At 54.6% G+C, this 27,787-nt stretch overlaps 1 protein-coding gene across 1 annotated transcript; it reads right to left on the bottom strand.

Moving 5' to 3' along the window:
• Nucleotides 1-220: 220 nt before the first annotated feature.
• On the bottom strand, nt 221-27,787 carry DISP3 (dispatched RND transporter family member 3). Its single transcript, XM_008694731.2, has 20 exons — nt 26,689-27,787; nt 25,556-25,775; nt 18,571-18,707; nt 17,541-17,675; nt 17,081-17,241; nt 15,600-15,739; nt 14,523-14,671; nt 14,155-14,316; nt 13,152-13,313; nt 10,981-11,094; nt 10,049-10,185; nt 8,769-8,953; nt 6,766-6,896; nt 6,516-6,688; nt 5,387-5,513; nt 4,702-4,847; nt 2,678-2,837; nt 1,989-2,102; nt 1,358-1,524; nt 221-583 (listed from the first exon to the last, which is right to left on the bottom strand). The coding sequence occupies exons 1-20, from the start codon at nt 27,785-27,787 to the stop codon at nt 221-223; spliced, it is 4,182 nt and encodes a 1,393-aa protein (XP_008692953.2).

The following is a 27,787-nucleotide window of genomic DNA, read 5'->3' as shown; positions in this document are numbered from 1 at the left end:
AGCTTCCCACCCAGCTCTGGCTGGGCACCGTCGAAGGCAGTGCGGGCCACCCAGGTGGGCGTCAGCTCCCACACTGAGTGATGGGGCGCTTTTCCTGCCCAGGCCTGGGAACAGAACTGGTTACAGTCAAGCTGGGAAACAAGGTGCCACTGGGGTCAAAACAAGCCTAGTTCCACACCTGCTGGACAAAATGTGCACCAGTCAGGACCCAGGGCAGGGGCTATAGGGAGGCCCCAGTGGGCAGGGGAATCTTATAGCCGCTCCGGAGGAGCACGAGGCAGGTGGCCAGCCCCAGGGCCCCTGCCAGCAGCACGGCGCCCAGGGCTTTGAGGAAGGAAGTCCTGGTCCGGGTGAAGGAGCCGGGAGCCATGATGCCGAGCAGGGCCGTGCTGACCGTGAGCGTGTAGAGAATGGACACACCTGTGTTGAGAGCGACGATCTTGCCGAACTTGGCGAACGGGGCGATGATGCAGAAGAAGAGGGGCACTGTGGCAATGACCGTGGTGAGGGCGCTGGACACGATGGCCACTCCCACGTGCCGCACGGCCTCCAGGGTCCGCCACTGGCGCTGCGAGTGGGCATCCTGGGTGCGAGGTGAGGGCAAAGGCTGAGGCTGGGGAACCTGACACACCAGTGGGGTCCCTCCCTGCTTGGGGCCGGCCCGTTCCCAGATGCCCCCCATTCTGCTTCAATAAATGGGGCCGGTGACAGCACCTCCTCCCCAGGCTTGGTGGGAAGATGGACAGATTCCCTGACAAGGGCGCACAGGCAGGTGCCCCGCGGTTGCTAGGACAACCAGGCTGCTGCTGCTTGCGTAGTAGGTCCTCAGAAATGGCTCTGATTGAAACAGATTCCTTTCTTTTGACCAAAAGCAGCTAAAAACATAACTGATTTAATTTCTGTATTTATGAACGTTTCCATACCACCACAACTCTGAATTAGGAGAAAACAAAACACTTTACAAGACCCAGAGCTGGGGCTGGCACGGAGTCTACGAGCATGTTCTTGCAAAGCCACAAAGTTACGACTAGAATGGGCCGCCCCGCTCCCCAGGCTGGAGAAGGAGACTGGGACTCAGGGAGGCAGGGAGGGCCCTTGGACCTCACCTTGTCCGACCCCTAATGCTCATTAGAGAAACAGGCTGGGGGACGGGCCCTCCCAAGGCCCACGACACCGCTCTGGCGGAGCTGCCTTTGAACCCACATCCCCTGGACGTGGAGATTGGCCGTGAAAACCTCAGCCCCTAGAACACAGTCTGGTTGGGAGTGGGGCACCAGGGGTGTCCAGCTGGCCTTGGCAGCCCCTCAGCTGCACTGGGGACAGCAGATGCATGGGGTAGGGCTGGCAGGGCACTCACCTCAGCCTGGTGGGGGGGCAGATTCTCTCCGGCCAGCAGGTAGCCTTCAACCAGATGGACGCAGTAATCCACGGAGGAGCCGACGAGGATGGACAGGGAGATGGCTTCCACGGCCCCCATCTCCCAGCCGCTCCAGTACATGATGGTGACCACAAGGCAGACGATGCCTGCAAGGGCAGGGGACGGCGGGCAGGCGGCTTGGACCCAGCCTCCCCCACACAGTCCTGGAGGGGAGGTGGGAGAACTCAGGGGGCCCTGGGGAATGGGGCGAAGCCTAGAGTGGAGCCCCCACCTCTGGTGACAGGAGGAACCAGGAGGACCAGGGCCAGAGGGAAGTGGGGGTTCTGGGGGGAGGGACAGGTGCAGCAACATGTCACTGGGCCAGGAGCTACCACCTGGCGACATCCAGGTCCCTCCTGAGAACACACAGGCTGGTGGGGCACTGTCCTGTGAATGAGCGTCACAGAGGGTCTTTCTGCCTGGGGTGGGGGTGGCTGGGAAACCTTCACCAAGGACATGTGACAGTTAAGGACGGGGAGGATCCCGCTGACCTGAGGCCATCAACGGGACCCCTGCCCACTCCTGGGCCCACAGCCCGACGTCTATTGCCCCCCACCCCAGGCCCACGTACCCAAGATGCTCAGAAGCACAGGGAGCAGGAGGAGCACGTGGGTGGTGAACACGGCCACCGCGGCCACGCAGATAAGCAGGGACAGGGCCAGGCCGTACAGGGCGCTCTGCACCCCTGGAAGGCAAGAGAAGAGGGTACGCAGCTGGGCTTCATGGGGGGCGTGCCTATAACTACCCCCCCCACCCCTCCGTGGTTCAGGTTACTGGGGTCCCACAGATGGGCACCGTCACAGCTAGCCGTGTCACTCTGGGTAAGCCGCAGAACCTCCCTGAGCCGCCTCGGCAACACAGGGCAGTGAGAGTACCCTCCCCACACGCATCCTCTGGAGTTTAAGGAACACAGTCAGGCCCTTGGCAAGGGCGTGGCCCCGGGAAGGCCCATGGTAACAGGGAGAGAACTGCCATTACGGGATCGCTATTACTGTCTAGGTGGCCAAATTAAGGAGCAAAGAATGCGGTCAGGTGCCCCTGAGAAGGAGACCCATACTCGGCTTCTGACTGGGGCTCCTGGCCACTGGGCCATTCCGGTTGCCCCAGGGCTCTTGGCCAGAATGGAGAAGATGACAAGTTGCAGCTCAGACAGGCCATGCCATGCCCTCCCTGCCCAGGTCACCTCTCCATCCCCCCTGCTACCACCTGCCCCTCCAGTCCTGGGGAGTTAGGGGGGTGAGGAGCTGGGCTGCCGCTTGCCTATGATCTCCATGAAGATCTGTTTCCAGTGCTCACAAGTCTGGAATCCTCGGCGCAGGGCTGAGCCCTCGGGGAACGTCTGCAGCTGCTGCTGCAGGAAACTCTCCCAGCGCAGGTAGTCTGAGTACGTCTGGAAGGAGGACTTGCCCTTGTACGTGGTCTGTGGGGCACACGAGCCAGTGAGACGGGGGGGGGGGGGCAGTGCCCACTCACCCTTCCCAGGTGATGGCTGGTCCGCTCTGTGGCAGGTGCAGCCGGCCCTTGGCCACCTGGACACGGAGAGTGCCCCAGTCCAGGATTACTTCCCACTGGCCTCTGGGTACAAGGGCAGCAGGTTCTGATGCCACCAAAGTCCCCATCCCTTTCCAACAGGACCAGCGGCAGCCCCCAGGGCCCCCATGCTCTCGTGCACCAGCCTGTGCACATGCTGTTCCCTCTGCCCCCACAGCCAGCTCCCATCATCCTTCGAGGCTCTCACGGGTTCTGTCTCCTCCAGGAAACCTTCCTGGAAGCCCCAGACGGGCCTCTGCTGGTCTCTGCCAGGCCTCGGCGTGTCCCCATCAGAGCTATTGTCACTGCCAAGCCACCCACCCACCTCCAGCCCCCAGCTCTGCGGAGCCGTTCAGCGGGGAGACAGGCCCTCACCCTGCTCTGGGACCTTCACACGTATGCTCCCACGCCCACTTCTGCTCTCCCTGCGCACAGACACGCTTACAGCATGTGTGTCTGCACCTTGGTGGGGTCAGCTTGGAAGGGACGCCCTGTGGTGTGGATGAGCCCGAGAGGGGATTCTGTCCTCTCTCAAACTGTCTCAGGCTTCAGCCTTTGAAAGGAAGGGGATTCGGACAGAGGGCAGAGCATGGGTGAGTCGGAGACCATTATGCCAAACGGGATGGGCCAGACACCAAAAGACCGGTGTGGATTCCAGTTACCTCGGAGGCCCACAGTAGCCACGTCCACAGAGACACGAAGTAGAACCGTGGGTGCCAGGGCTGGGGGAGGGGGGGAGGGAGGTCGTGTTTCACGGGACAGAGTTCGGGAGGCGGATGGTGGTGCCGGTTGCGTAACAATGTAAATGTACTTAGTGTTACTGAACTGAACTTCAAGAACGGTTAAGATGGTCGATTTTACGATGTGTGTTTTACCATAATTAAAAAAAAAAACCTGCCCGGGGCTTTGAAGTGGTGTCTACACTAGCCTGGGGCTCCCTTGGAGGAGGACCAGGAGGGGCTCTGGGGCCTCCTGACTTGGTGTGGCTGCTTATGCGGCAAGTGGCAGATGGCAGGAAGGGAAGCAGGGCGGGGGGCCAGAGAACAAGGATGGGTTTTCATTCCCCGCGTCTCTACGTGATGGCCCTGCTGCTTCCCGGGGCCTGCCAGACGGAGGGCAGGGATCTACAACCCTGTGCTTCAGAGGACGCACTGGAGGCCGGCGGGGAGACGGGACTGGCTCAAGGAGACACAGCGGACCAGGACCACAGCTGGGACTGGACCCTGGGTCTCAGCACACGGGCAAGAGCAGCAGGCTTGGCAAGCCTCTGGAGCCAAGTGTCACGGCCACGGGGCCCCGCAGAGGCCCAGGTCAGTCGTGCTTGTGTACGTGGGCCTCCCTCCTTGGACGGAGTCCAGGGAGTGTCAGATTGAGAGGAAGTAGTGAGGTGTGTGGATGGCTGGCCCCTGGCTACCAAGCTCTCCTGGGGGAGGCCCAGCACCCAGGTCTGTGGCCCAGAACCCGGCCCCCCCAGAGTGGCAGAGGGAAGCGTCCTGGACTTTTGCCAGGTTCCAGCCCCACTGGCTCCCTAGCCCAGAGGTGACAAACCAACACAGACCCTGGGCTGGTGCGAACAGCCTACGTGGTAGAAAGGGCAGCGTCCTGCGGTCCGGTGCCTGCTTGAACACTTGATGTCAACACTCATAACCATGGGGACCTGGGGGGAGTAATTTCACCTCTAAGAGCCACCCCTCTGATCTGGGCCAGGCACCGTGAGGCGAGCACTGTGCCTGGAGAGGCCGCTGGGAGCTCACCGACTCAAAGGCCATGGAGATCCACTGCACCCGGCCCTCCTTGACGCCCACCGCCCCGTGCGACAGCTGCCCGGGGAGCAGGTTGGGCTCGGGCAGCTCTCTGCAGTCGGGATGTAGCATCTGCAGGAAGGAGGACGTGCTGTATCCTGCGGGGAGAAGGGGAGAGAGGGGGTCGGGCTGGGGACCCTGGGAGAGCACCCCTCCCCACCCCCCACTCCACCTGGGCATGTGTAGTCACCCACTGGGTGAGCGTGTGGGAGGGGCACAGCCCTCCCCCAACCTCCAAAACATGTCTGTCACCAGTGGTAACCTACAGCAGTCATTTGCCATCAGGGTGGAAAAGGACACCTTGTGGCCCCTTGAGCAGAGCCCTGGCATGACCTCACCCGGGTTATCTGTGTCCGCCCCGGCCCTGGCTCCTGAGTGGGAAAAGCCACGCCAGCAGGTGTGCCCACACCCACTGCACACATCCCCACACACGTGCTCCTCTGCACCGAAGCATGTCCGTGCACAAGACGGCTCTAAAGACTCACACTCCCCTCGCCCCAGTGTGGATGCAAACTCAAGCACACACGCGTGTCTGCAGGACTCATGCCAGGCATGGGTGTCCTCGTGGCTGTCCACCCTGCGAGAAGCGTGGCCTCCCCAGCGTGTCCTCCCTCTGACAAACAGCTCTTCCGCGCACCTGAGGGCAGGCACTGGGCCCCGCCCGGCTTCACCAGCGCCGAGTTCCCTGCGATGGCCTTGCAGAGGCGACACAGGTGCCCGATTTCTTTGAAGAGATCAAAGCTGCTGTCATAGATGACACTGCCCTTTCCCAAGGAGACACAAGTGGGTGCGGGCCGCTCAGTGAGTTGGGAACTCGGTCCTGAGCCCCGCCCCAGGGAGAGAACGTCCACAGCTCCCTGCCACCGTCACAGACATCAGGCTGGAGCCTCTGCATGGTCGCCTGAGGTCCCTGCCCGAGCCCACTCTGTCCTGCTCCCACCAGCACCTTCTGCTCCCAACACTGCCCATCCTGCACAGGGCCCCTAGGCTCACCCCTGCTTGACTCACTGCTCTTTCCTGGGCTTTCTACTGTCTCTCCTCCCTCTGCACAGCCAAATTCCCTGTCCTCCCTCACCTGCTTTGTCTCCTCCCTGCCTCCCCACCCTCCTCCGAACACCTGGGGGACTCTCGGTTGGGGACTGTGCACACAGATCGCGGACTGTCCTGGCTCCCGAATTACTTCGGGTCTGAAATCCTGTATACGCAGCCGGACTGACTTCTCAAGGCAGGAGCTCTGACCCTACGGTCCTTCCCACCACCTGCTCAGCACCCATTCCACGCCAGACAGACCTAGCCACAGCTCCATCAGTTTCTCTCCCTTCCAACACCCGAGAGCCCAGCGCAGGGCACAAGGATCCACAGGGGTAGGAGCCCACATAGAGAAGAGGGCCCCGCAGTCAGGCATGCAGCTGGGGCTGTGGGTGTAGGGAGGGGCCTCCAGCAGAAAGAGGAGAGTGGTGGGGTGGGGGGGAGTTACACACTTGTATCTCCCTCAGCTCCATTTCAGCCCCTCATGGTGAAGGGCAACCAGCTCAGGCCCACAATGTACCCAGATTCCTGGGCAAGTCTAAGAGCTCAACCCTGATCAGCCCTCAAGAGAAACAGTGCCCTCGAGGGCCCGCGATGGTCCTGTCTGGGCCTCGTGAGCAGTCAGAGGAGCAAGAGGGCTTATGGGGAGCTGGGCCAGTGGCCACCTGAGCCGGTACTTGTTTGCAAGCCTGGTGCTGTCCGGCCCTTTGGCATCTGCCCAAAGTGGGTCCACGTACCGGGTCTCCGATGACATGGTTGTCCACCTGCTGCGTACGGTTGATGCCAATAATTCCAAAGACCACGAAGACCATGGCCCCTGTATCCACCAGCGGCCGCACGGCTGGCTTCCCGCAGCCCGTGTTCACGCAGGGGTTGAAGCCGAAGGTGGCAGAGAGGCGGGCCTTGGGCACTGCAGAGGGAGTCACATCTGTATGGGAAGGCGGGGCCCAGCCTCCCGAGGCCCCAGTGCAGCCTCCCCGCATGTACCTTTCTCACTGGGCACATAGAAGAAGCCTTTGGTCGGGCCGTCGGGGCTGGAGCTGAGCAGGCAGCCAGGAGGCGCCGCGCATACACGCCCGTGGAAAGGGGGCTTGTGGGACTGAGCAAAGTACACTTTCCTGTGGAGGCAAAGGAGCCCCGTTGAGGCTGGGAAGGCCAGGAGGAGCCTGGGAGGTGAGGCAAGCACAGCCGCGTATGGCTATGTGCGACAGCTGGAAGAATGCAGGGACGGACTTGGGGGGGCCCCAAGCACAAGGATTTAGTCTCAGGTTGGGGGCTGGGGTTTGGAGGTCACTTCTGATCTCGCCACTGCCAGGACGTATCATGTGGCCTGCTCCACAGCCTCCGGCTCTGTGGCTCTGTGTGTGTCTCCCCACCTGCGGCATGAGGGGTGGAGACCAGGAGTTTCCAAACTGTCCTTCAGGAGGTGCAAGAGTTCACAGAGGGGCCCCAGGCCAGCCTTGCAGTTCCCTGCTCAGGAGCACCCCCGCCTTAACCTGAACAGTTACTGAGCCTTAAAATTCTGCATGAAGCCAGGGTGCCATGGTTAGCTTGTTCACCATTGCACCTGACATGCCTCAAGGTTCTTTCTAGAATGTTCTAAGCTCGTCCAGGCAGCCTGATCCTGGTTGCTGTTGTGTATGTGCAGAGTGAGCCCAGCCCTGGGCTCAGGGGAGAATGGGCAGAGGGACCCCCACCCCCTGAGCCAAGGTACCCTGGGCTGGAAGGGCCCAGTGAGCCCGTCTTGGTCACCTGCCCCCACCTCTATGCCACTGCCCTCTGCCTCAAGTGGCGTCCAACCTCTATGGGTGCCTGGCGCCCGCAGGCCAGGCTCTATCAGAGGCCAGAGCCCTGCGTGTCACCAGCGCAGGGCCCTCACTGTTGCTCTCTAGGCCCAGCACCGCTCCCCCTTCCAGAGCAGAGCACGTGCCATCATGTGTACCGACGCTGTGGCTGACTTGGTAGCTGCTGTCTCCTGCTAGCCAGCCTAAGGGCAGGAGCCACGTCTGTCTTGTATCCCCAGCATCAGCGGGGTGCCGGCACACAGTCGGTGCCGCATGTTTGATCAATTAACAATGAAATACAGCCTCAATGGACACATGAATGTGGGGCTCTGGTCAGAACACAGGCGCCCCCAGCTGCTTGGAGTCCCCCGCCCCTCAGGGAACAGAGTGCTGTCACCCGTTAAGTATTTTGGGGGCACTTTTACATGCCAGGCACTAGGCAGGGCCTGAGTATACAGTAGGTAAATACAATAGACATAGTCTCTCTCCTGTCTCCTTATGGTCTGGCAGGGCAGGGGGGGTGGCATTAATTAAATACTTGCTGAATTCATTATATAGAGAGAGTCAATAGTGCTTTGGAGAAAAGGTACAGGGCGTACCCATCCACTCATTCGGCAAGTGTTGACTGAGCACCCCTGGGTGCCAAGCCCTGCGCTAGGTGCTAGGGACACAGCAGGGGAAACGGTCAAGGTGCCCACCGCAGGATGCTCCCAAGGAAAGACAGGTTATAAATCACAGGTCAGAGTGATTCCAGGTGGCGATGGGGATGGGAAAGGGAGCAGAGGTAACACATGGAGCGGGACCGGGCATGGTTCTTCCGGACAGGGAGGGAGTTCCGGTCAGGGACAGCCTCTCCCAAGAGGGGACATTGGAGTGGACACCTGCATCCTGGAGAGAAGTCATCGTACCCAAGGAGCTAGGGAAGAGCATTCTAGGCAGAGGGAGCGGCAAGGGCAAAAGGCCTAAGATGGCACCTGGCTGGCACGTGAAGGAGCAGCGGGGCCCGCACGAGGCAGAGGGGTAGAGGGGGGAGCAGGTCACTGGCCTGTCCTCTGCGCCGGGGTCCCCCACACCCCAGTCCTGGGCCGAGAAATCTCTGAATGCATGCGTGCACATGGACAGGAGTTTCCTAAAGGTGCCCGCTGACATCTCTCGGGGGAGAGGGGATCTGGCTGGAGGCGAGGGGCTTATCCTCGAGGCTGTTACCGCGTGTGCTGCTGCTCCTTGGCGGCCGCGTAGAAGCTGAAGTCAAACTTCCAGCCCCGCTTGGCGTCGCAGGCCAAGGTTGTCACCATCCACTTGCGGGAGGGGCTCGCCGGCTGGAGCAGCCCTACTGTAGACATACAAGCGGTCAGCTTCTTGCTGAAGTTACCCAAAGGCGCTCGATACACCTAAGCAGTGGATCGACAGAGACAAGACAGGTGACTCCGGGGGCTGCCTCGGCCTGGGCCCGGCCTCAGGCTCCGGCCCCTCCCTCCAAGGCAGGCCCCCCGCCCTGTCCCAGCCCCCGCCATGGGGGGGGAGGGGGCAGACCCCTGGGCAGTGGCTCAGGAGGCCTGGGTTCGAGTCTGCAGATGGAGCAAATGCTTCCCTCCCTGTCTGAGCCTCAGTCCCTCCTCCAGCAAGCATCGCCTCTGTCCAGGCCCTGAGCGGGGCTCTGAGCGTACGGCAGCGGGCGAGATGGGCTTGGTCCCTCCCCCGTGGAGCTGCCAGTCACGGTGGCTTCAGGTTCTTTTAGGGGCTAGGAATGTAACAGGATAATAGGACACGGGATAAAGGGGCAGGGGAGGACGAGGGCGAACTGAGAAGTGGGCCAGCGCAGGGCTCTAGGAGGGGATGGCATTTATGCTGAGGCGTCGGTGAAGGGCCTGCCATGCGTTACGCTGAAAGGAAAACTTTCTAGCAGCGGGAACGGCAATGCAAAGGCTCAGAGTCAGAAAACGCCTCAGAACCTCATCGTTCAGATAGAAATATAAACCCTGAACAAATGAGTCGACACAGGGATAACTTGTCAAAAAACCACATGATTCTGAGAGGGAGAAACAGGAGACCTGCCGGGGTGGCCCTCAGAGGCTGTTTTCTGGGGTGCTGGAGCAGCTGTCAAGACCAACCATATACTGCCTGCTGAGCACTTCCTGTGCCCCACATGCTACGTACCATGCCGGCTTTACCCCACGTACCTCCAACCCTGGCTGTGCTTCATGCACCCCATTTCACAGATGAGGAGACTGAGGCTCAGAGAGATTAAGTAATCTGCCCAAAGACACACAGATTATAAATGGCAGAGTCAGGACTCGAACCCAGGTCTGGCTGACTTGGAAGCCCATGCTGTCACCACTGTAGGTGCCAAAGACCTGGCTGGGAGAGCGTCCTCGAATGCCTCACAGTCCCTGCCTCTCCCTCCCTACATGGCGAGGGCCCACCCATGCAGCTCTGAGGGCCCCTCCCCCATACTGGTGGTTTATGTCCCGGCAGCCCAGGCTCACCTGGAAGGAGGGTACCTCCCCGTCCCCAGGGGACACGATCTGCCAAGGGGCCGGTACGCTGGCGTTGAGAGAGAACCTGTACACAGCCGGGTGGCCTTTACTCTTCACCTTGGAGACATACACAGTGCCTGGAGAGTCTGGGAGACAAATGGAGGATGGAGGAGGGGTGGACAGTCACCTTGCCTGGCTTCCCCCGACCTGGAGCAGCCCACTCTCTGTTCTGTGGACTGAGGAGCTGAGCCCTGACTTGGGCTCCTCTCTAAATGCTGCCTCTGTTCCTCTCTGTTGGACTGAAACCATGGCCATGATGGGGGTGCTGGTGGTGGACGTGGGGACGGGGTGGTGGCATATATGAAGTGGGAGGTGGAGGTGGTCACCAGGATGGAGTGACAGCATAGGTGGGCGCATTGACAATGATGGTACAAGTTGTGGTGAAGCTGTGCCATCTGGGCTAGGGTAGTGGTGGTCCCACTGTGTTAGGGGGAGGAGCTGGAGCTGCAAATGATAACGGCAGGCACAGGGGGTGACGACAGCCATGGGGCGAGAAGGACACACAGAACTGCCCCATAGGGGGGCTCATTCCTGCACATGTCCCAACATCCCAGCCTCTGATGGGGACCCAGGCAGGGATAAGCCAGCCTCCAGGGCTCAGGATGCCTCTGCCCTCCTCCGGACACTCAGGATGGATCTGGCACACACTGCATGATCATGGGGCATCAGAGGACTGGCTGAGGTCGTGGCAGGAGGGGATGCCACTGTTCTTAGTGAGGAGCACTAGCAGAATAGTGGGCGAGGGCCTCGAGCTCACCCCTCAACCCAACCCCTCCTCAGTGACCCCAAAACACAGACTCTTGTTCCCATAGGAACACCCTCATATTAGGCAGGATCTCCCGAAGCTCCCCCACCCCAGCCAGACCACACTCCCCACTAACCCTGTGGGGCGGCCTCAAGCCGGCTGGCCCAGGGGACCCCTGAGCCCCACTTCTTCTTCTCCAGGGACGTCCGGATGTTGTTCTGCACGCTGTGGGGCTTCTCCTGGAACAGACCTACCCCCGCGCCTCGTTAGGGACGGCAGGGCCTTCCTGGCTGAGCCCAGCAGGCAAGGGCGGAGATGGAGAGAGATGGCCCCCCCCCCAGGGCCATGGGGCCCCCCGGCTTGGGGGAGGGGTGACGGGGGTCTGAAAGAAACTGGATGGAACTGAAAAAAGAAGCCAAATACTGAATCTTGGCCAAAGAAAGGCACCCGTTAGCTCCATCCAGAGAAAGACACTCGGACGCTTTCCCTCCTCATCCTCGCCACGCCTCAAGTCCCTCCTCTGTCAAACGGGGTGATGTGGAACCGCCAGAGGGTGGCGGAAGGACCAAACGGGACACTGCATCTCATGCATTTAGCTCGTGACAAATGCTTGATGAGTGGGAACAATTAGACATGGGATGTCGTCAACTAGCAGAGATGACAGGAGACTGTCCTGTTTCGCCTCAACCACTGGGGATGAATTTTCTGTTTTCTTTTGTTGTTTCACGAGAGAAATTCTACACCGTCAAAGACGCAATCTTCACGGTAATTCTCGGAGGTCGCTATCATTAACCTCATATGACAGAGCAGAAAGCAGAGAGGTTCGGGGAGGTTCTGTGACCCGCAGAGGAAGTGAGAAGCGGAGCCTCATTTGGATCCAGTCCTGACGGCCCGAAAACCCTTTCTGCTACAGCACCAACAGGCCTCCCTAAGGGCAGCTCAGAGAGCTAAGAGGGGCAAGGGGCCGGTAGCTGGACTTGGGCTCATGTCCTGGCCCTTCTCTGGACAGTTCCAGGAGCTTTGGCACCATCCTGGGTTTTGTCCATCCACGAAAGGGGAGTGGCTTTTTGACTCCAGCCCCGAGGGATGGCAGGTGGCCTCATAGCAGCAGTGGCAATGGAGTTTAATGTGTATGCGCAGGCGGGCGGGAGAGGAGCCCGGCATGCGGCCGGGGCTGGTTCCAATTTAGGAGGGACTCTTCGGGCACTTCTCTGAGCTGCAGTCGATTATCATGCATTTGGCTAATGCCATTACCGGGGGGAAGGCCAGGTTAATGTGAACACCGCCCTAATTAAATGAAGGCAATTATAGCAGTCAGCGGATCTTCTCCTAGGAGCTCAAAGGACTAGCCCCGCATCTTCTCATTTGGTTCTAACTGACCTGGCAAAGCTGTATGACCTCGGCCAACCTCCCCTGCCCCCAACCCTGACCTCAGGCTCCCCTCTGTAAAATGAGGGCCTGGATCAGACTACCTGTAAAGCAAGGGGACATCCTTAACTCAGCTCCTTGCTCATCCCTGACACCCACTCCATCACCAAATCCTATGGATTTCACCTCCTAAAAACCTCTTGACTCCGCTGTCACCATAAGCACGCTGGCCCCGGGCGCACTGTCTCATGTTCAGATGAGGGCACCAGCCCCCTACCTGGTCTCCTAGCTAGCTTCCACCCTGGCCCTCTCGTCCGCCTCCACACAGCACCTAGGAGACCGGATCATGGCCCTTCTCTGCTTAAAACCCTCTACTCGCTCCCCCTGCCAATTAGAATCAACTGCAGACTCCCCACTCCAGTCCTCCACTCCCTGGCCCAGCCTACCTGGCTACCCTTAGCTCCTGTGACCGACTCTCTCAAACTTGGCCCTGGTCTTGTCCACCTCTGGTGCTTTCCCCTCTGCCTAGACCTCTTCTCTTCTCTCTCTCTTTCTCTCAGCCTGGCTAACTCCTTCCCTTTCTTCGAGTCTCAGCTTAGACATTGCCTCCTCCAGGAAGCCTTCCATGATGCTGCGCTTCCCAGCCTCCCCATTCTTCCTCCATCACAGCTCAGATCTACTATTACTAGGTTGGCGCCTAGCAGACAAATGAACTCCCTGAGCTCAGGAAGCCTGTCCTGCCCACGACGGTTTCCCCAGCACCTGGGAAATACCTGTTTCAGGAAATGGGGAAACCCTCGGACTCAGACGTGGAGTGATTGGCCAAGGTCGCATGGTGATGGGGAGCCCGGATCTTACACCTTGTAGGCCAACAGTCTTTGAGACCTGAACTCCAAAGAGAGCAGGGAGCCACAGGGGACTCGCTGGCCGAACGCTCACCTGAGCAGGTGATGCAGGATATGCCCTCAGCACTCAGGTTGTACTTGAGATCCAGGAGCACCTGGATGTTGGTATCAGGCCGGAAGAGCAGGGGGGCCCGGCTGGCGGGGCGGAGCCGGCTGGCGAAGACCAAGGACAGGATGAGGACGGAGACGAAGAGCCCTGCCAGGAGAGGAGGCACGCTAGGCTGGGCCGAGGGACTGGGGCCCAGGGGGGCCTTCACAGCCCTGGGGAAAAGCTGCTCCCTTTATAGGGGAGCTGTGTGGCATGGGGTCCCCAGAGAGCTGGCAAAGGTGTGGCATGCCAGCCTGCGGGTGAAGCTAGTCAGGGATTGGTCCTCTGGGGGCTGGGTTTGGATGTTATTCATATCACTTGGGGGGCAGACTAGAAGCTACAAGCTCATGTTCTTGGACAAGAACCAGCCACCATCTTAGAGTACTTAACAGTTTATAGAGAGCTGGCATGTCCACTTGACTACATAATCCTAAACACTGTCAGTGATTATAATAATAACAGCACTCAGCATTTATTGAGCACTTACTGCATGCCACACACTGGGCTGAGTTCTTTCCCTGCACCATGGCTTGCCCTACAACTGCCCTGTTAGAGATACTATTCTTAACCTCAGTAACGGATAGGAAACTGAGGCTCAGACTGACGGACACACCCAAGGTCACGCAGCCAGTACGCGGTAGAATTAGGATTCCAACCCGGCCAAGCTGGTCGGACTCCAGAGTCCAAGCATTAAGCGCTCTGCTCTACCGCCTGGCATGATGACTGGTACACAGTAGGTGCCCCATAAACAACAGTTATGCGGGAGCAGCTCCATTCTACATGGGAAGGGGGTGAGGCCCAGGGAGCAAGACGCCTAACCCAGGGTCATTTGCAGGAGGGGGCTGGGCTCTCAGAGGCGGTATGTCCTTTGGGGGAGTCTGACCCCATGCCTCGGGCACTGGGGAAAAACTGAAAATCAGAGGGGAAGGAGGGCGGAGACCCCACTTACCCACAATCACCCAGCGGCTCTTGACAGCGGACCACAGGGCCCAGTGGTGCAGTAGCTCCTGCAGCTGGGCAATGAGCTGGCCCCGGCTGCCCCGGTCGGGGGCTGGCTGGAGGCTCTCGGGGGGCACAGACACCAGGGACACGTCTCCCAGCTCCAGCGACACTGCCAGGGCAGAGCAGTGGCCCATCAGATGTCAAAGCCCACCCCGATCCCCGTCCTCTCTGGGGAAGTCCCAGTGCTTGACGAGGATCCCTGAAGGCCATCAGGACCGGCCTGTCGTCACACCATCTCGTCAAAAGTGACCTCCCTGGCAGATGCAGGCGTGAGTCTCGCCAGGGTCAGCAGGGCAGGCCGGCGCCAGAACTCACCTGGCTCTTCCTCAACGTTCAGCAAGGGGATGTCATCATCCAGGTAGGGCATGGGGCCCTGGGCAGGGCAGCCCCCAGCCCGCTCAGCAGCGGCGAACACATCCCCGGGGAAGTGCAGGGAGCTCTTACGGCCACACTTCTGGTGGCAGCTATGGAGAGAGTAGGGGAGAGGGCTAAGCCCCGAGGGCCCCAGGTGTGCAGGGAGGATGGGGCAAGGCCCCAGCGTCCCCATGAACCCCGGCAGCACACTGCTGTGGACATCTCTGCTCCCAGAAGCCTGTTGCCTGATTTCTTCCTGGGGCTGTCTCCCGCCCCTTCCACCCAGACCCCCAGTGCCACCACTCTTCCTCTGGGGAGACAGAGGGTGACGGCAACCATGATTCAAGGAGAGGGTGCCCTGTGCTGGTGTGTCCCGCCCCAAGCCCAGAGCCCCTGCCATTCCTAGTACCCAAGCTCAGCCAGCCACCCAGGCCTGACTCCATGTGGCCCTCCTCCCTCCGTCCCCACCTTCCCCGACCACCCAGCCTGCAAGACCCCAACCCCTTGACCTCTGGCAGCAACCATGGGCCGACCCGTCCAACCCTGCACACAGCTCACTGTGTCTAAATATGGTTACTCCACCAAGGCGAGAATGCGAGAGGCATTTAACATAGCGGCTGGCATGGGGGCTGGTCAGACCACTGGATTTAAATCTCGGCTCTGCTGCCTCCTGAATGGGTGACCTTGAGAATGTCGCCCACCCTCCCCCAGTCCTTGTTTCGTCATCAGTAAAATGGGCAAAACAATGGAACCCAGCTCTGAGGGTCCTGGGGGCAATAAGGTCTTACATAAAAGTACTTTGCCCACTCCCTGGCACGGAGCAGGTGTTCCCAAAGGGTAACTACCCAGCAGGACTCTCTTCTCCCTCCTTGCTCCCGCAGGAGTGCCCAGCATAGAACTGAGCACACAGAAGGTGCTCAATAAGGGATCACAAAGCTTTTAGAAGAGAGGGTGGGGCTCTGAGTGGCCCTGGAGGACCTGTTATGGACATTCAGGGAGAGGAGGACACAGCCCCTCCCGCCCCTGCTGGCCGCTCACCTGGTCCGGCAGGTGCTCTCTAGTGGGGCCAGGTAAAGGCTCCAGATGCCCAGGGCGGCAGGCATGGTGAACAGCACAGCCAGCCAGCAGCAGGACACGATGAGAGACATGAACAGGCCAAAGTCGTGGACAGCCGGGATCTGGCAATGGAGAGGTACCAGTGGGCTGTGAGGCCACTCAGGCCTGGAGTCCAGGGAGCCTGGGCCTCTGCAGCCAAAGGCACTCAGGACCCCAGACCACTCCCAGAATGAGGCAGGGCTCCTAGAATGAGGCAGGGTGAGGAGGCCCAGGCTGCCAGCCGCTGGCCCAGGAGAACATCGGAAGGCAAGGGCTGGTGGAAGGAGGCACAGGAGGGAAGGAACAGTCCCACCTCAGGGGCGGAGGCTCAGGTCCACACTGCAACCCACTGCCCACCGTGCTGCCTGGCACAGAGCAAGCACTCGCTAACGGTCATTACCCAAGTGGGGTCAGAGAAAGACAGCCCGTTAGACCAGGCCACGGGTGAGTGACAGTAAGGGAAAGAGTGCTCACATGTGCACCTGGGGCTGGGGAGCAATGGGAGTGCTCCAGGGTGTCGCAGGGACCCCCGCATAGGGATGTGGAAGTCAGAAGGGAACTGTAAGCAGCAGCACATAAGCCTTCGCTGTTTGTGAAAAACTTTGACGACCAGCTCATTTCAGTCCCTGGATAATCCACACACAAAGCAAGTGAGGCTCAGAGGTCCTGAGGTCACACGGCCAGTCACAAAGGGGACCTAGAACCCAGCTCTGCCTGTTTTCTGGATGCAGTTCGCTAGCAAGGCCTGGATAATCCCAAAGCATCTAGTGGTTTCTAGATGGGACACTTGGCCCAGGTCATTAAATGTTTTGAAGGCTCAGGTGGCTCATTGCCTTTCAGGTTCTGTCAGCACCAAGGACCTGGCCCAAACTCAGACCCTTCTCCTGAGCCCAACTCAGGGGCCTGAAGGAGCATGGGGCCAGTGAGAGGGACGTCGACCAGAAGGATGACAATGCAGGGTGAAGCTGGTGGGTGGAAAGAGCTCTGGACTGGGGGTCAGGGGACTTGGTCAGGCTTACCACTTACCAACTGTGTCACCTTGAGGAAGTCACTTTACTTCTCTGGGCCTCAGTTTCAGTATTAGGAAAATAGGGATGTAACCGTACCTTTGTCATATGTCTTGAAAACTAAACGTGGAAGAGCTTTGGAAATTGCCACACACCCTTCAGGGCAGAGGTTGGATGACTATTAATGAGCATTAATAATAAATACTATTTGCATTTTCATAATTTTCCCATTTGTGAAGTTCTGGTAATGGCAACCAGTAGCAAGAATGGCAACCAGTAGCAAGCACCTAGGGACATGGCAGGTGCTTTGAGGCAAAGGCTGTATGGCTGCAAGAGAAGGGGTGAGTGGGAGAAGTAGAGCCCAGGACCCATGGGAGGAATGGAGAGGCCGGGCCAGGGACAAAGGCAGTCTCTCACCTGGGAGAAAACATTAGCTGCATAGGCAGCGGCTGTGGTCAGGGAGGTGAAGAATGTGGCCTTGCCGGCCGTCTGAATGGTGTGGATCATCCGCAGCTGGGGGTCCTCCAAGTGTGTGGCCTGGCGGTAGGTGTTGATGAACACAAAGACGTCGTCCACACCTATGGGCGGGAGCCCCAGGCCAGCAGGGGCAGGCTCAGGATCATGTTGCTGTCTCCAGAATCAGACCCACGCTGGGCCTACGCCAACCCTGAGTGGTCCCCTAGAGGTCAGGCTCCACGGGAGTCCTGCTTCTCAGCCCGGAATTTGGAAAGACCCATCCGACTTTGGCTCTACCCACCAAGAATCCAAGCCCTACCCTCCATGCTCCCTGGCTCTACCCCTTCCCCAGAATGAGGTCCCTTAGTCCAAATCTTCACCTCCTTTCCACCATTCCCACCATGCCACAGAGGCAGCTCACCGATGCCCACGATCACAAAGGCGGCCACCCCATTGAGGATGCCCAGGTACTGGATACCGAAGACCACATGGTACAGGAAGAGTGCCACCAGGCAGCTGAGGCCAATGCTGGCAATCCCGAAAAAGGACAGGAACACTGGGCAGGGCAAGAAGCACATGGGGTAGAGTGGGAGGGTCCAGGAGAACACACACCCTTCAGGGACACAGCTGGGTCCTGTCTCACACCTCTTGTCCCCTCAGAGTGCCCTTCACCACCCTGGGTATGCCCTGAACAGTTCTCATGCCCAGAGAGAAGGGGCCAGGCAGGAGGCCAGAATGGCAAAGGGTGCCATCTGGGTGGGTGGTTCACAGGCCCTCATCTTCATAGAACTGACCTCAATTGCTAGTAGGGAATTATCATATATTTAACGTCTGTCACCCCAGTAGACTAGAGGTTCCATGGGCGTAGTAAATGTGTCTGTGATGTTCATCATTGGATCTCTGGTACCTCAGAGCATCCGACACATAGTTGGTGCCCAATTACTATTTGTTACATGGATGAATGAATGTCTTTTCCATTTTTGAAGGTATGACTAATCTGTCATTCACTCGGGCAATAGAGAGTACCTACTGTATACGCAGTAAGAAGCAGCCAGGATATGGGAAGGTGGCAGTGTTAAAGTGAACTGAGGAACAAGGGCAGCTGACCTGGGACTATAAAACAGGCTACGGAATAATCCATAAAGGAGGGTCCAATACTCCAGACTCCCCCAAAACAAAATTTTTAGCAAGGAAACGATGGTCAGAGGGGCACAAGGTTAACCATGTGAGGTCCCGGGAGTGGGGGCCTTCAGGTATGGCCCGAGCTGTGTCTAGACCTCAGTCCACCTGCCTAGGGTTGGAAGGTGATCTCTGCACACCCCGCCCCACCAGCTCTGACATGGTAGATTTGAGATGATTTCTGGCATTCTGGAGAAGGCAGGCTTTGGTGGAACAGGAGCACGAGGGGAGGGGGGGAGCTGGCTCCTGCTGGACCTTCTGAGGAGGCCTACCTGAGCAGGAGGTGAGAATGTAGACGAGGGCCGCGATGCAGCTGCTGCTGATGAAGGCCAGGAGCATGTCATTGTTGAAGGTCCTGCGCACCTCGTAATCAAAGAGGTCTGTCCCCCCATACAGAACCTGGACTTTGCTGGGGGGTGGGGTGGAGAGGAAAGACGGAAGTGGGTTGCAGATGGCTGTTGATGCTTGGAGGAACAGGAGCTGTCCACCTCCGCAGTGGCTCTTTACCTTGGCTCTACGTTGAGTCACCTGGGGGCTTCCAAAAATCCTGATGTCCAGGCCGGACTCTAGACCAATTAAACCAGAATTTCTGGGGTGGGGCCGAGTCATCAGTGTTTAAAAATCTCCCAGGTGATTCAACGTCTGAATCTCAAGGTTGAGACCCTGCTCGAGACAGATAATAATCAATTACAGTCAAATACTTTGTCATCTCCCAATTCTCCATATTCCCTCAAAAACCTAAATTCAAACCAGCTTCCACATATGCAGTTTTACACGGCTATTCAGTGTGCAGGTAACACAAGCTGTTCTTAACAAAAACATAATGGGCTGGTTACATTGAGTTTTAAAATACAAACAAGAGTGACATCTGCTTCTGCCATGATGGAGTGATAAGACGAAATCTAGATTTACCCTCCCCATGAGACTAACGTAAAAAGAAAAAGAGAAAAAATATAAAACAAGACTCTGAGATCAAGAGTCACATGCTCCTCTGAAATCCACTTTAAACATAGACACAAATAGGTTAAAAATCAAAAGGACAGAAAAAGATGTGCTAACTCAAATCAAAAGAAAGAGGGAATGGTTATGTTAGTAACAAAGAAAGTAAATTTCAGAGCAAAGAATATTAGTAGGCATAAAGAAGACAATTTCAAAATGATAAAAGGTTCAATTCATCCAGACAACACATCAACCAATTTGATCCAATGGGTATTTATTTATTTTTTAAAAAAGATTTTATTTATTTATTTGACAGAGATAGAGACAGCCAGCGAGAGAGGGAACACAAGCAGGGGGAGTGGGAGAGGAAGAAGCAGGCTCATAGCAGAGGAGCCTGATGTGGGGCTTGATCCCAGAACGCCGGGATCATGCCCTGAGCAGAAGGCAGATGCTTAACTGCTGTGCCACCCAGGCGCCCCTCTAACTGATATTTATTAAACACCCCACCCAACAATAGCAGAATATGTGTTCTTCTTAAGGGCACAAGGGAACATTTGGCAAGACAGACCACAATCTGGACCATAAAAGAAGACCCAATAAATTTAAAAGGACTGAAGTCATACAAAGTATATTCTCTGCCCACAAAAGAATTAAATTAAAAATCAGCCACAAAATGATGTTTAGAAAATTACCAAATATTTGGAAACTAAATAACATACTTTTAAATAACACATGGGTCAAAAAAAGAGATCAGAAGAGAAAATAGAAAGTATTCTGAGGTTAAGCATCTGTCTTTGGTTCAGGTCATGATCCCAGGGTCCTGAGATCGAGCCCTGAGTCAGGCTCCCTGCTCAGTGGGGAGTCTAGTTCTTGCTCTTCCTCTCCTCTGCCCCACCCCCCTGCTCGTGTTCTATCTCAAATAAATAAATAAAATCTTTTTTAAAAAAGTATTTTGAATTGAATGAAAATGAAAACACAACATACGAGAATTTGTGGAATGTGCTAAAACAGTTCTGAAAGGGAATTTTATAGCAATAAATGCCAATATTGGAAAAGAAGAAAGGTTTCAAATTAATGATCTCAGCTTCTACTTCAAAAAAGTCTAACAAGAGAAAATTGCAGGTAAAGTAGGCAGACAAAAGGAAATAATGAAGATCAGAGAAGAAGTTCATGAAGGACAAAACAAAACCAAGAGAAAAAAAGCAAAGAAACTTAAAGCTAGCTCTTTGAGAAGAAGAGTAAAACTGACAAACCTCTAGCCAGACTGATCATAAAAAAAGAGAGAAGATACACACGAAAGAGGTGACAGCATTACAGTTTCCACAGATATTTAAAAGATAATAAGGGAATATTATGAATCACTTTATACCAACAAATTTCACAATTTAAATGAAATGGACAAATTTCACGAAAGACTCAAAACTACCAAAGCTCATTCAAGAAGAAATAGACAACATTAAAAGCACTAAGTATATTTTTTAAATTAATTTTTTAAAAATTGAAATAGCCCTGTGGGTGTATGTGTGTGTGTGTGTGTGCAAATAAAGAAATAGGTTGATGGAATCAAGAGTCCAGAAATAAACCCACATATATATGGACAATAGATTTTTGTCCTAGGTGCAAAGGCAATCTTTGTTGAAGGGATAATCTTTTCAACAGATGATGCTGGAACAATTAGGTATCTGTATAAAAATGTGTGGCATCTCCATACACTGGATTACTGCTCAGCATCTAAAAATAATAAACTATTGATACCTGCAACAACATGGATATAACATAAAATAATTAGGCTGAAAGCGGTCAACTAAATGAGCACATACTATATGATGCCATGGATATAAAATTCTGGGAAAACAGAAAGTAGTGCCTGAGGTAAGGGTGGACAGACAAGAAGGGGCAGGATAGAGTGATCAGCCAAGGTACAGGAGGAAACTTTTGGGGGAAATGGATATGTTCACCATCTTGATTATGGTAAAGGTTTTATGGTGTATACATGTGTCAAAACTAATCGAGCTGTAAATTTTAAGTATGTGCAGTTGGTTGTATGTCAATTATATCTCAGTAAAGCTGTTTAAAAAACCAAATGGAACATTTAAAAGCCAAGTAGAAAAGATCTTTGGATTGTCTACTTTGTTGAACTAAATAGGTTAATTGATCTTTCATTAGAGTAGAACACTGAAAGTTCAAGCAACTGTTTATTCATTCATTCATTCATTCATTCATTCATTCATTCATTTGTACAGCATTTATAGAGTGCCTTTGAAGTTCTAGGTCCTATCTTAGTTGCTGGTTATAAAAAGACACAGGCCCAAATTTTTACTCTCAGGTATAAAGGAATAGCTCGTGGAAGACAATATTCCTGCCACGAACTACAAAAAGTCAGATAAAATTCAGAAATCATCTGTTTGATGACAGTGGAGAGTTCCTAAAGTAATGAGAAGCAGAGGAACTCCAGAAAGAGTCTGGAAAGAGAAGAACCTGGGAAAGGTAAGTTGCCTTCTACAGCTATTTTCATCCTGGAAGCATCTGCTGATTCTGAACACAGGCAGAAGGCTGAAAATCAAGGCTAGGAGTCAGATGAATTAGCAGAGTTTTGGGCAGAAACTTGTAGACCAGTAGAGTATATGGTCAGTCTCTCCCTCAGTACTTGTGCTGAGTACTGGAGCTGCATGAAGCATTAGACTAAAAGTCTAAGCAGAAGGCCTCTGAAAAGATAATAAGGGAATATTATGAACATGGAGTGGCATGGAGTTTTTGTTTTGTTTTTGTTTTTGTAGTTTTGAGAAACAAATATTAGAGTTTGTAATCTGTCAGGGGAAAGAGTTGTGCAGAACACACCAGGCTCTCAGTTGAAGATTCTAGAGAACCAAGGGCAAACAAGAAGCAGACTGAGACTTCGCAGGGCTGCAAAACAGCCTTGACTCAGCAAAATGGTTGGCTACGTAAGGTGATCAGTCACAACTCTGTCTGCCTAGTGGAGAGGAGGATAAACTTTCTGTGCAGGAAAAAATATCATCTGCACCTCTGTTTTTTATACACAATGTTCACCACCCAATAAAAATTACCAGGCATACTCATAGGCAGGACCACACGACCAAAAACCAAGTGAAAGAACAGACTACAGAAACAAATCTACAGGTTATCCCTATATTGAAAGTCAGCTGATAAGGACTTTAAAATAATGATAATTAATATGTTTAAGGACAGAAAGGATAATATGGACAAAATAAATAAAATGGAAGAATTTCACCAGGAATTTAGATCAATAACAAAGAATCAAATGGAAATTCTCCACAGAAAAACATAACATTAACATTAAAATCTCAATAGACATTAATTAGCAGATTAGATATGACAGAAGACTGGAGTATAATAGTGAACTGGGATATCTAAAACAGAAAGAAATGAAACATAGAACATAGAAAAAAACCTAAAACCTTGGAAAGAGCACTTAAAACACATGGAACTCCATGAAAAGATCTAACTTTGTGTAATTAGAATCCTAAAAAAGAATCCTAAAAGGAAGAAGGGATATTTGAATAGGGAATAGCCAGAAAACTCCTAAAACTGATGAAAGTTATCAACCTACAGGTTCAAGGAGTTCCGTGCACCCTCAGCAGAACATATACAAAGGAAACTACACCAACATAAATCATAGCCTCGGTGAAACCAAAGCCAAAAAGAAATCTTAAATGCAGCGAGAGAAAAAAGATAAGTTTTCAAAGGGGCAACGAAAATATTTACAGCTGACTTTTCCACAGAAATGATGGAAGTCAGAACACAATGGATTGACAGCTTTAAAGTATTAAAAGAAAATAACTACCTATTTATAATTCTGTACCAGCAGAAATAGACTTCGGAAATGAAAGTAAAATAAAGATGTTTTCTAGGCAAACAACACAATTTATCACCAGCAAACCTGAGATAAAAAACCCCCAAAAAACTACTAAAGAGTGTTCTTCAGATACAAGCAAAATGATTCCAGAGGGAAACATGTAGTTGTAGAAAGTAATGAAGAGCAACAGGAAAAGTAAATAAGTGAGTAAATATAAATGAGTACTGACTCAGTAAAGTAATAATGTAATGTCTTACGGGGTTTAGATGTATATAGAATTAAAATGCATGCAACAAAATGCAAAAGCCTGAAGGGATATAAGCGCAGTGCACGTGTTCTAAGATTCTAGTATTATCAGGGAAGTAGTAAAAGTGATTATGTGTATTATCCTGTAATAAGTCAAGGTGCATGTTGTCATCTCTTGGGTAACCAATAATAGAATAATAAAAAGATCTGATTATTCCACAAGAAGATACTCAAGTCAAGTCTATAGGGACTCTGCTTGTCAGCACACCTGTGAAGGTCTAGGCGGATGGGAAGCAGAAGCGAGGCTTTTCCACGCAGGCAGAGGTTTTGTCAGCAGCTGAACGTATTACGCAGAGGTAACTGTCGGTATCTGAAACCGTAAAGATCCTCCTGCAGCCAGCCCCTGCCAGTACCTTTCCAACCCAGCCAAGTACCTATCTCAGGAACACCTCCATTTATTCATCCATCCACTCATAGACTCATTCATTCCCAAGACAAATCCCTACTGGGGCTAGGCCTATGGAAGTGAACCAAGAACAATCCCGGGCCACAACAGACTCACACTCTACTGAAACATAGTGAAACTAGACTTCCTCAAACTTTAAAGTGCAAACAAGTCACCTGGGAATCCTTCAGGTCAAGGAAAGGCCTTGAGATTCTGCATTTATAACAAGCCCCCAGGTGATGCTGATGCGGCTGATCTGAGGACTGCCCTTTGAGTGACAAGGAATTAAACAACTAAAATACAGACTGCCAAGGGCTATGATGGAACTGTAGCTGAGAGAATGAAGGAGCCCACTGAAACTCCCACAACTAAGTGGAGTCCCTGGTATGCGACCCCAGGTATATCTAACTCAACGTATGCTTTTCCCTGCCTCATTTAGGGAGAAGGAAGGGCACAGTGGAAGGGGGCAGAGTGGGCTTTTGATCCAGCTTCAGGGAGAAACTGCCCAGGCTGGATCTTAGTGGATGAACAGAAGTTTCCTTGGCAAAGAAGCATGGCTGGGAGAAGGCTCCTAGTGCAGCGACTGGCATAAAAGCACAAAGGATAAGGGGTCCAGATTAGAAAGCCTGGATTTTTTTTTTTTTGAGAGACAGAGCATGTGCACAAGTGGGGAGGGGCAGAGGGAGAGAATCTTAAGCAGGCTCCACACCCTGTGCGGAGCCCAACGTGGGGCTCGGTCTCAGGACCCTGAGATCATGACCTGAGCCAAAATCAAGAGTCAGATGCTTAACTGACTGAGCAGCCCAGGTGCCCCAGAAAGCCTGGATTTTAATGCCATTCCACCACTTATGGCTTTATCATTTTGGACAACTTCTTTAATTGTGCTGTGCCTCAATTTCCTCAATGTAAAATGGAGATAATCATAATAGCACCTACCTCATTGGGTCAGTGTGAAGATTAAATGAGATAATGTGTATAAGGGGCTTCTACATGCTCTGTGCCACATGAATGTTAGCTCTGATTTTCACAGTAGTTGCACAATGTAGTTGCTCAATGTAATGGATGAGTAATGGAAGGAACAAGGGCATTTCAGGCAAAATGATTCCTCCTGTGTCTGGGGCTGGCCTGTCAGGGCAGAGGACTGAGAAGCATTCCAGTTATTGTCCATCAGGACTGACAGATGAACTATTTAATGCCTTTTTTGGGTGAGGGAGGGCCTAGTTATATTCTTAGACACATATCCTAAGGTTTCCAGTACAACCAAAGCACCCACTGCCTCAGATTACCTTCACATCTCTTGGCTCATCCACTCCTAATGCCTCCAGAAGGGTATCAGGATTCACCATCCCCACTTTACAAGTAGGGAAACTGCAGCCTAGAGAAGAAGAGTGACTTGCCAACTATCTCCCTGGGTAGTAGAGGCAGAGGGGCCAATACTCCTTGGTCAATACTCTTTCCAGAAAGCCTTCTAGCACCACCTCAGGAGGAAAGCAATACACCACACACCCAGGGGCAAGAGGTGTGGGATTTCCTGCCTTCGCCAAAGCTGTCATGTTCTCTACCCATTAGCACTGATCAAGAAAACCAGTGTTTCAGCTGTCAGAGTGACAGTGAGGATGTACTGGCTCTGCCCCTGATTCAGGTAGAAAGACTTCCCAGGGAGATGGTTCAGGGCAGGTGATCTGGGGTTTAGGAGAAAGAAGCACCTGGAAGAGAGTTTCTTGCCCTAACACAGCCCTTTCCTGGTATACACAAGGGCAAACTACACGCTGGGTGCAGCTGGACCTCCTACCTAGTAGACTGCTTGGCCAGCATGGCCACGTAGGTGACCACAAAGCTCTGAAACTTGGCCCGCTGCTCCTCCCAGCGATCATCCACCGAGTAGTAGTTGGGCAGGGGTGCTCCAAACAGGATCTCGCTGCGCAGGAGGGAGCTCTTGAGGTTTTCTGCGGAGAGGCCCTCGTCCACATACCAGTAGAATTCGGGGTGAGTCATGGCCAGCTCTAGGGAGCCTGCAGGGGCAGGGGTGGGGGCCCAAGGAGCTCAGAGGGTCAAGTCCCCCCAACCCCTCCATCAGTGTCACCCTGCCCTCGCTTGCCATCTGACTCCTTTCTAAGGGGGTAAGAAACTCCCCCTCAGGCTGTCTCCAACTGTCCCTAATGGGACAGAGAGAGGGTTGCCCAAAAGCAACAGCCCCCTAGACCTGCTCAGGCAGGCCCCAATAAATTCACATTTTATTGGCATGTGAACTTCACCTAATTCCAAGTCTCAATCTTTGCAGTCTTAGAACTCCACCTTCCCATTTCAGTCCCCCTCCATCTGCCCAGAACCCTGTCCACGTGTCCCTTAAAAGGTACACCTAAGCCCCCAAGACCCGCAACCATTCTCTAGCCCCCTTCAAGTCTCATCCCTAAATGACCTTGCACTTACCCCACCTTGGTCTTCCTTCAACCCCAGTCTCTCCCCCTATCTCCCCCTGATTAGATGCCCAGTTTTCTGTCACCACACCCGGGCTTCCCTCTAACCAACCTCATGCCCAAGCCCCAGCCCATGCTTTCTCTAACTCCCAATTTCCCTCAACCGCGATGTGTGCCCAAACCTCCTTCCTTGCCTCCCTCAGATCCCATCTCACACCCAACCCTGCTCCCAGCCCTTGGACCTATCACCTTCAGGTCACACCCAGCAGTCAGCTGCAGCCTGACTCCGCCCCACAGCTGAGTCCCACCCCATCCTCCTTCAGGTGTGAATCCAAGGCCAGGTTTCCTATGGGCCTCTAAAGTACCTTGTCTCAACCCCAGAAGACCCAACCCCCAGCCTCATCGAGGCCCTGCCCCTTACAAGCCCCACCCACCCAGGGGCCCCATCTCTTACAAGCCCCTCCCTACCCACCCGGCCTCACCCCGGGCCACACACAGGTCTGCTCACCCCGGATGTCAGCCAGGTCCTGGCCCATGCCATCATAGTAGATCTTGCCGCCTCTCTCAGTGGGGAAAAAGTAGGTCATGAGCGAGCTGGGGGGGGAGCAGTAGGAGTAGGACCCTAGTGGAAGGTCCTTGAGCACCTCATGGGGCTTCCAGCAGAACTCCCGGAAGCCTGGGTGGTCCATGATCTTGCGCTCAATCTCGTGGATCGTGAGGAGCCGCTCACTGGTGAAAATGTTGCGCTCTGCGTCGCCGCGGGCCAGGAAAATGAGCTCGATGCGCCAGTGCGCATGTGTCTGGGTGTTGGCGCTAACATAGGACCGGGAGTAGTCCCAGCGCGAGGCACCTCGGCGGGCTCGGCTCTGATTGGCTGCAGCCACAGCAGGGGGTGGGGCGCTGGGTTGGCACCGCCCATTCTTCTTGAGCCTCTGGTTTATTGGGCCTTCACTCTGGTTGGCTGCCAGATCCGCCGGGGGTGGGGCCTCGCGCCGAAGACGCCCACTCCGATTGGCTCCTGGTTTCTGGTCCGCAAAAGTGTCGGGAGATAGGCCTGGGCCATGCATTGGGGCCTTAAGGACCGCCCGTGGGATCCTGTTGACAGGCCGGGAGCGGTTGCCCAGATGCAGCTGCTGCAACTGCTCTGAGATAAGGCGCTGGAGCGTCTCAGAGGTGAAGTCGGCCAAGTCGCGCCGGTTGCGCCCCCAGGACCCAAACTGGGACTTGAGCGCCAGCGCGAGGGCATCAAAGCGCTGGGAGGCCTCGTGGTTGCGGATCTCAAAGGCGTTGTAGGAGATGTCAATGTCCAGCGGCGGGTAGTAGAGAAACATGAAGGCCGACAGGGCCATGGGGATGCTGCAGCCCAGGAAGAGCACCAGCCCCGCACAGCACGGGTTTGTGAAAGCCCAGCCCAGGGTACTCCAGAAGCCCGAAGCGGGGGGCCGGGAAGGCAAGGTCCAACGCCGCCAGCAACACTGCCCTCCTTCCCCAGCTTGAGGCCCTGGCTTCTGGGCCCTCCTAAAGGCCTCACCCGTTGCCTCCTCCTCCTCTTCCTGCTCCTCCTCTAGCCACACATCCTGCAGCAAGGGGTCATCCTCCGAGTCCAT

The sequence above is a fragment of the Ursus maritimus genome, unplaced genomic scaffold, assembly GCF_017311325.1.
Source record: "Ursus maritimus isolate PB19 unplaced genomic scaffold, ASM1731132v1 scaffold_32, whole genome shotgun sequence".
Taxonomy (NCBI): domain Eukaryota; kingdom Metazoa; phylum Chordata; class Mammalia; order Carnivora; family Ursidae; genus Ursus; species Ursus maritimus.
This window is presented reverse-complemented; position numbering and strand designations above follow the sequence as displayed.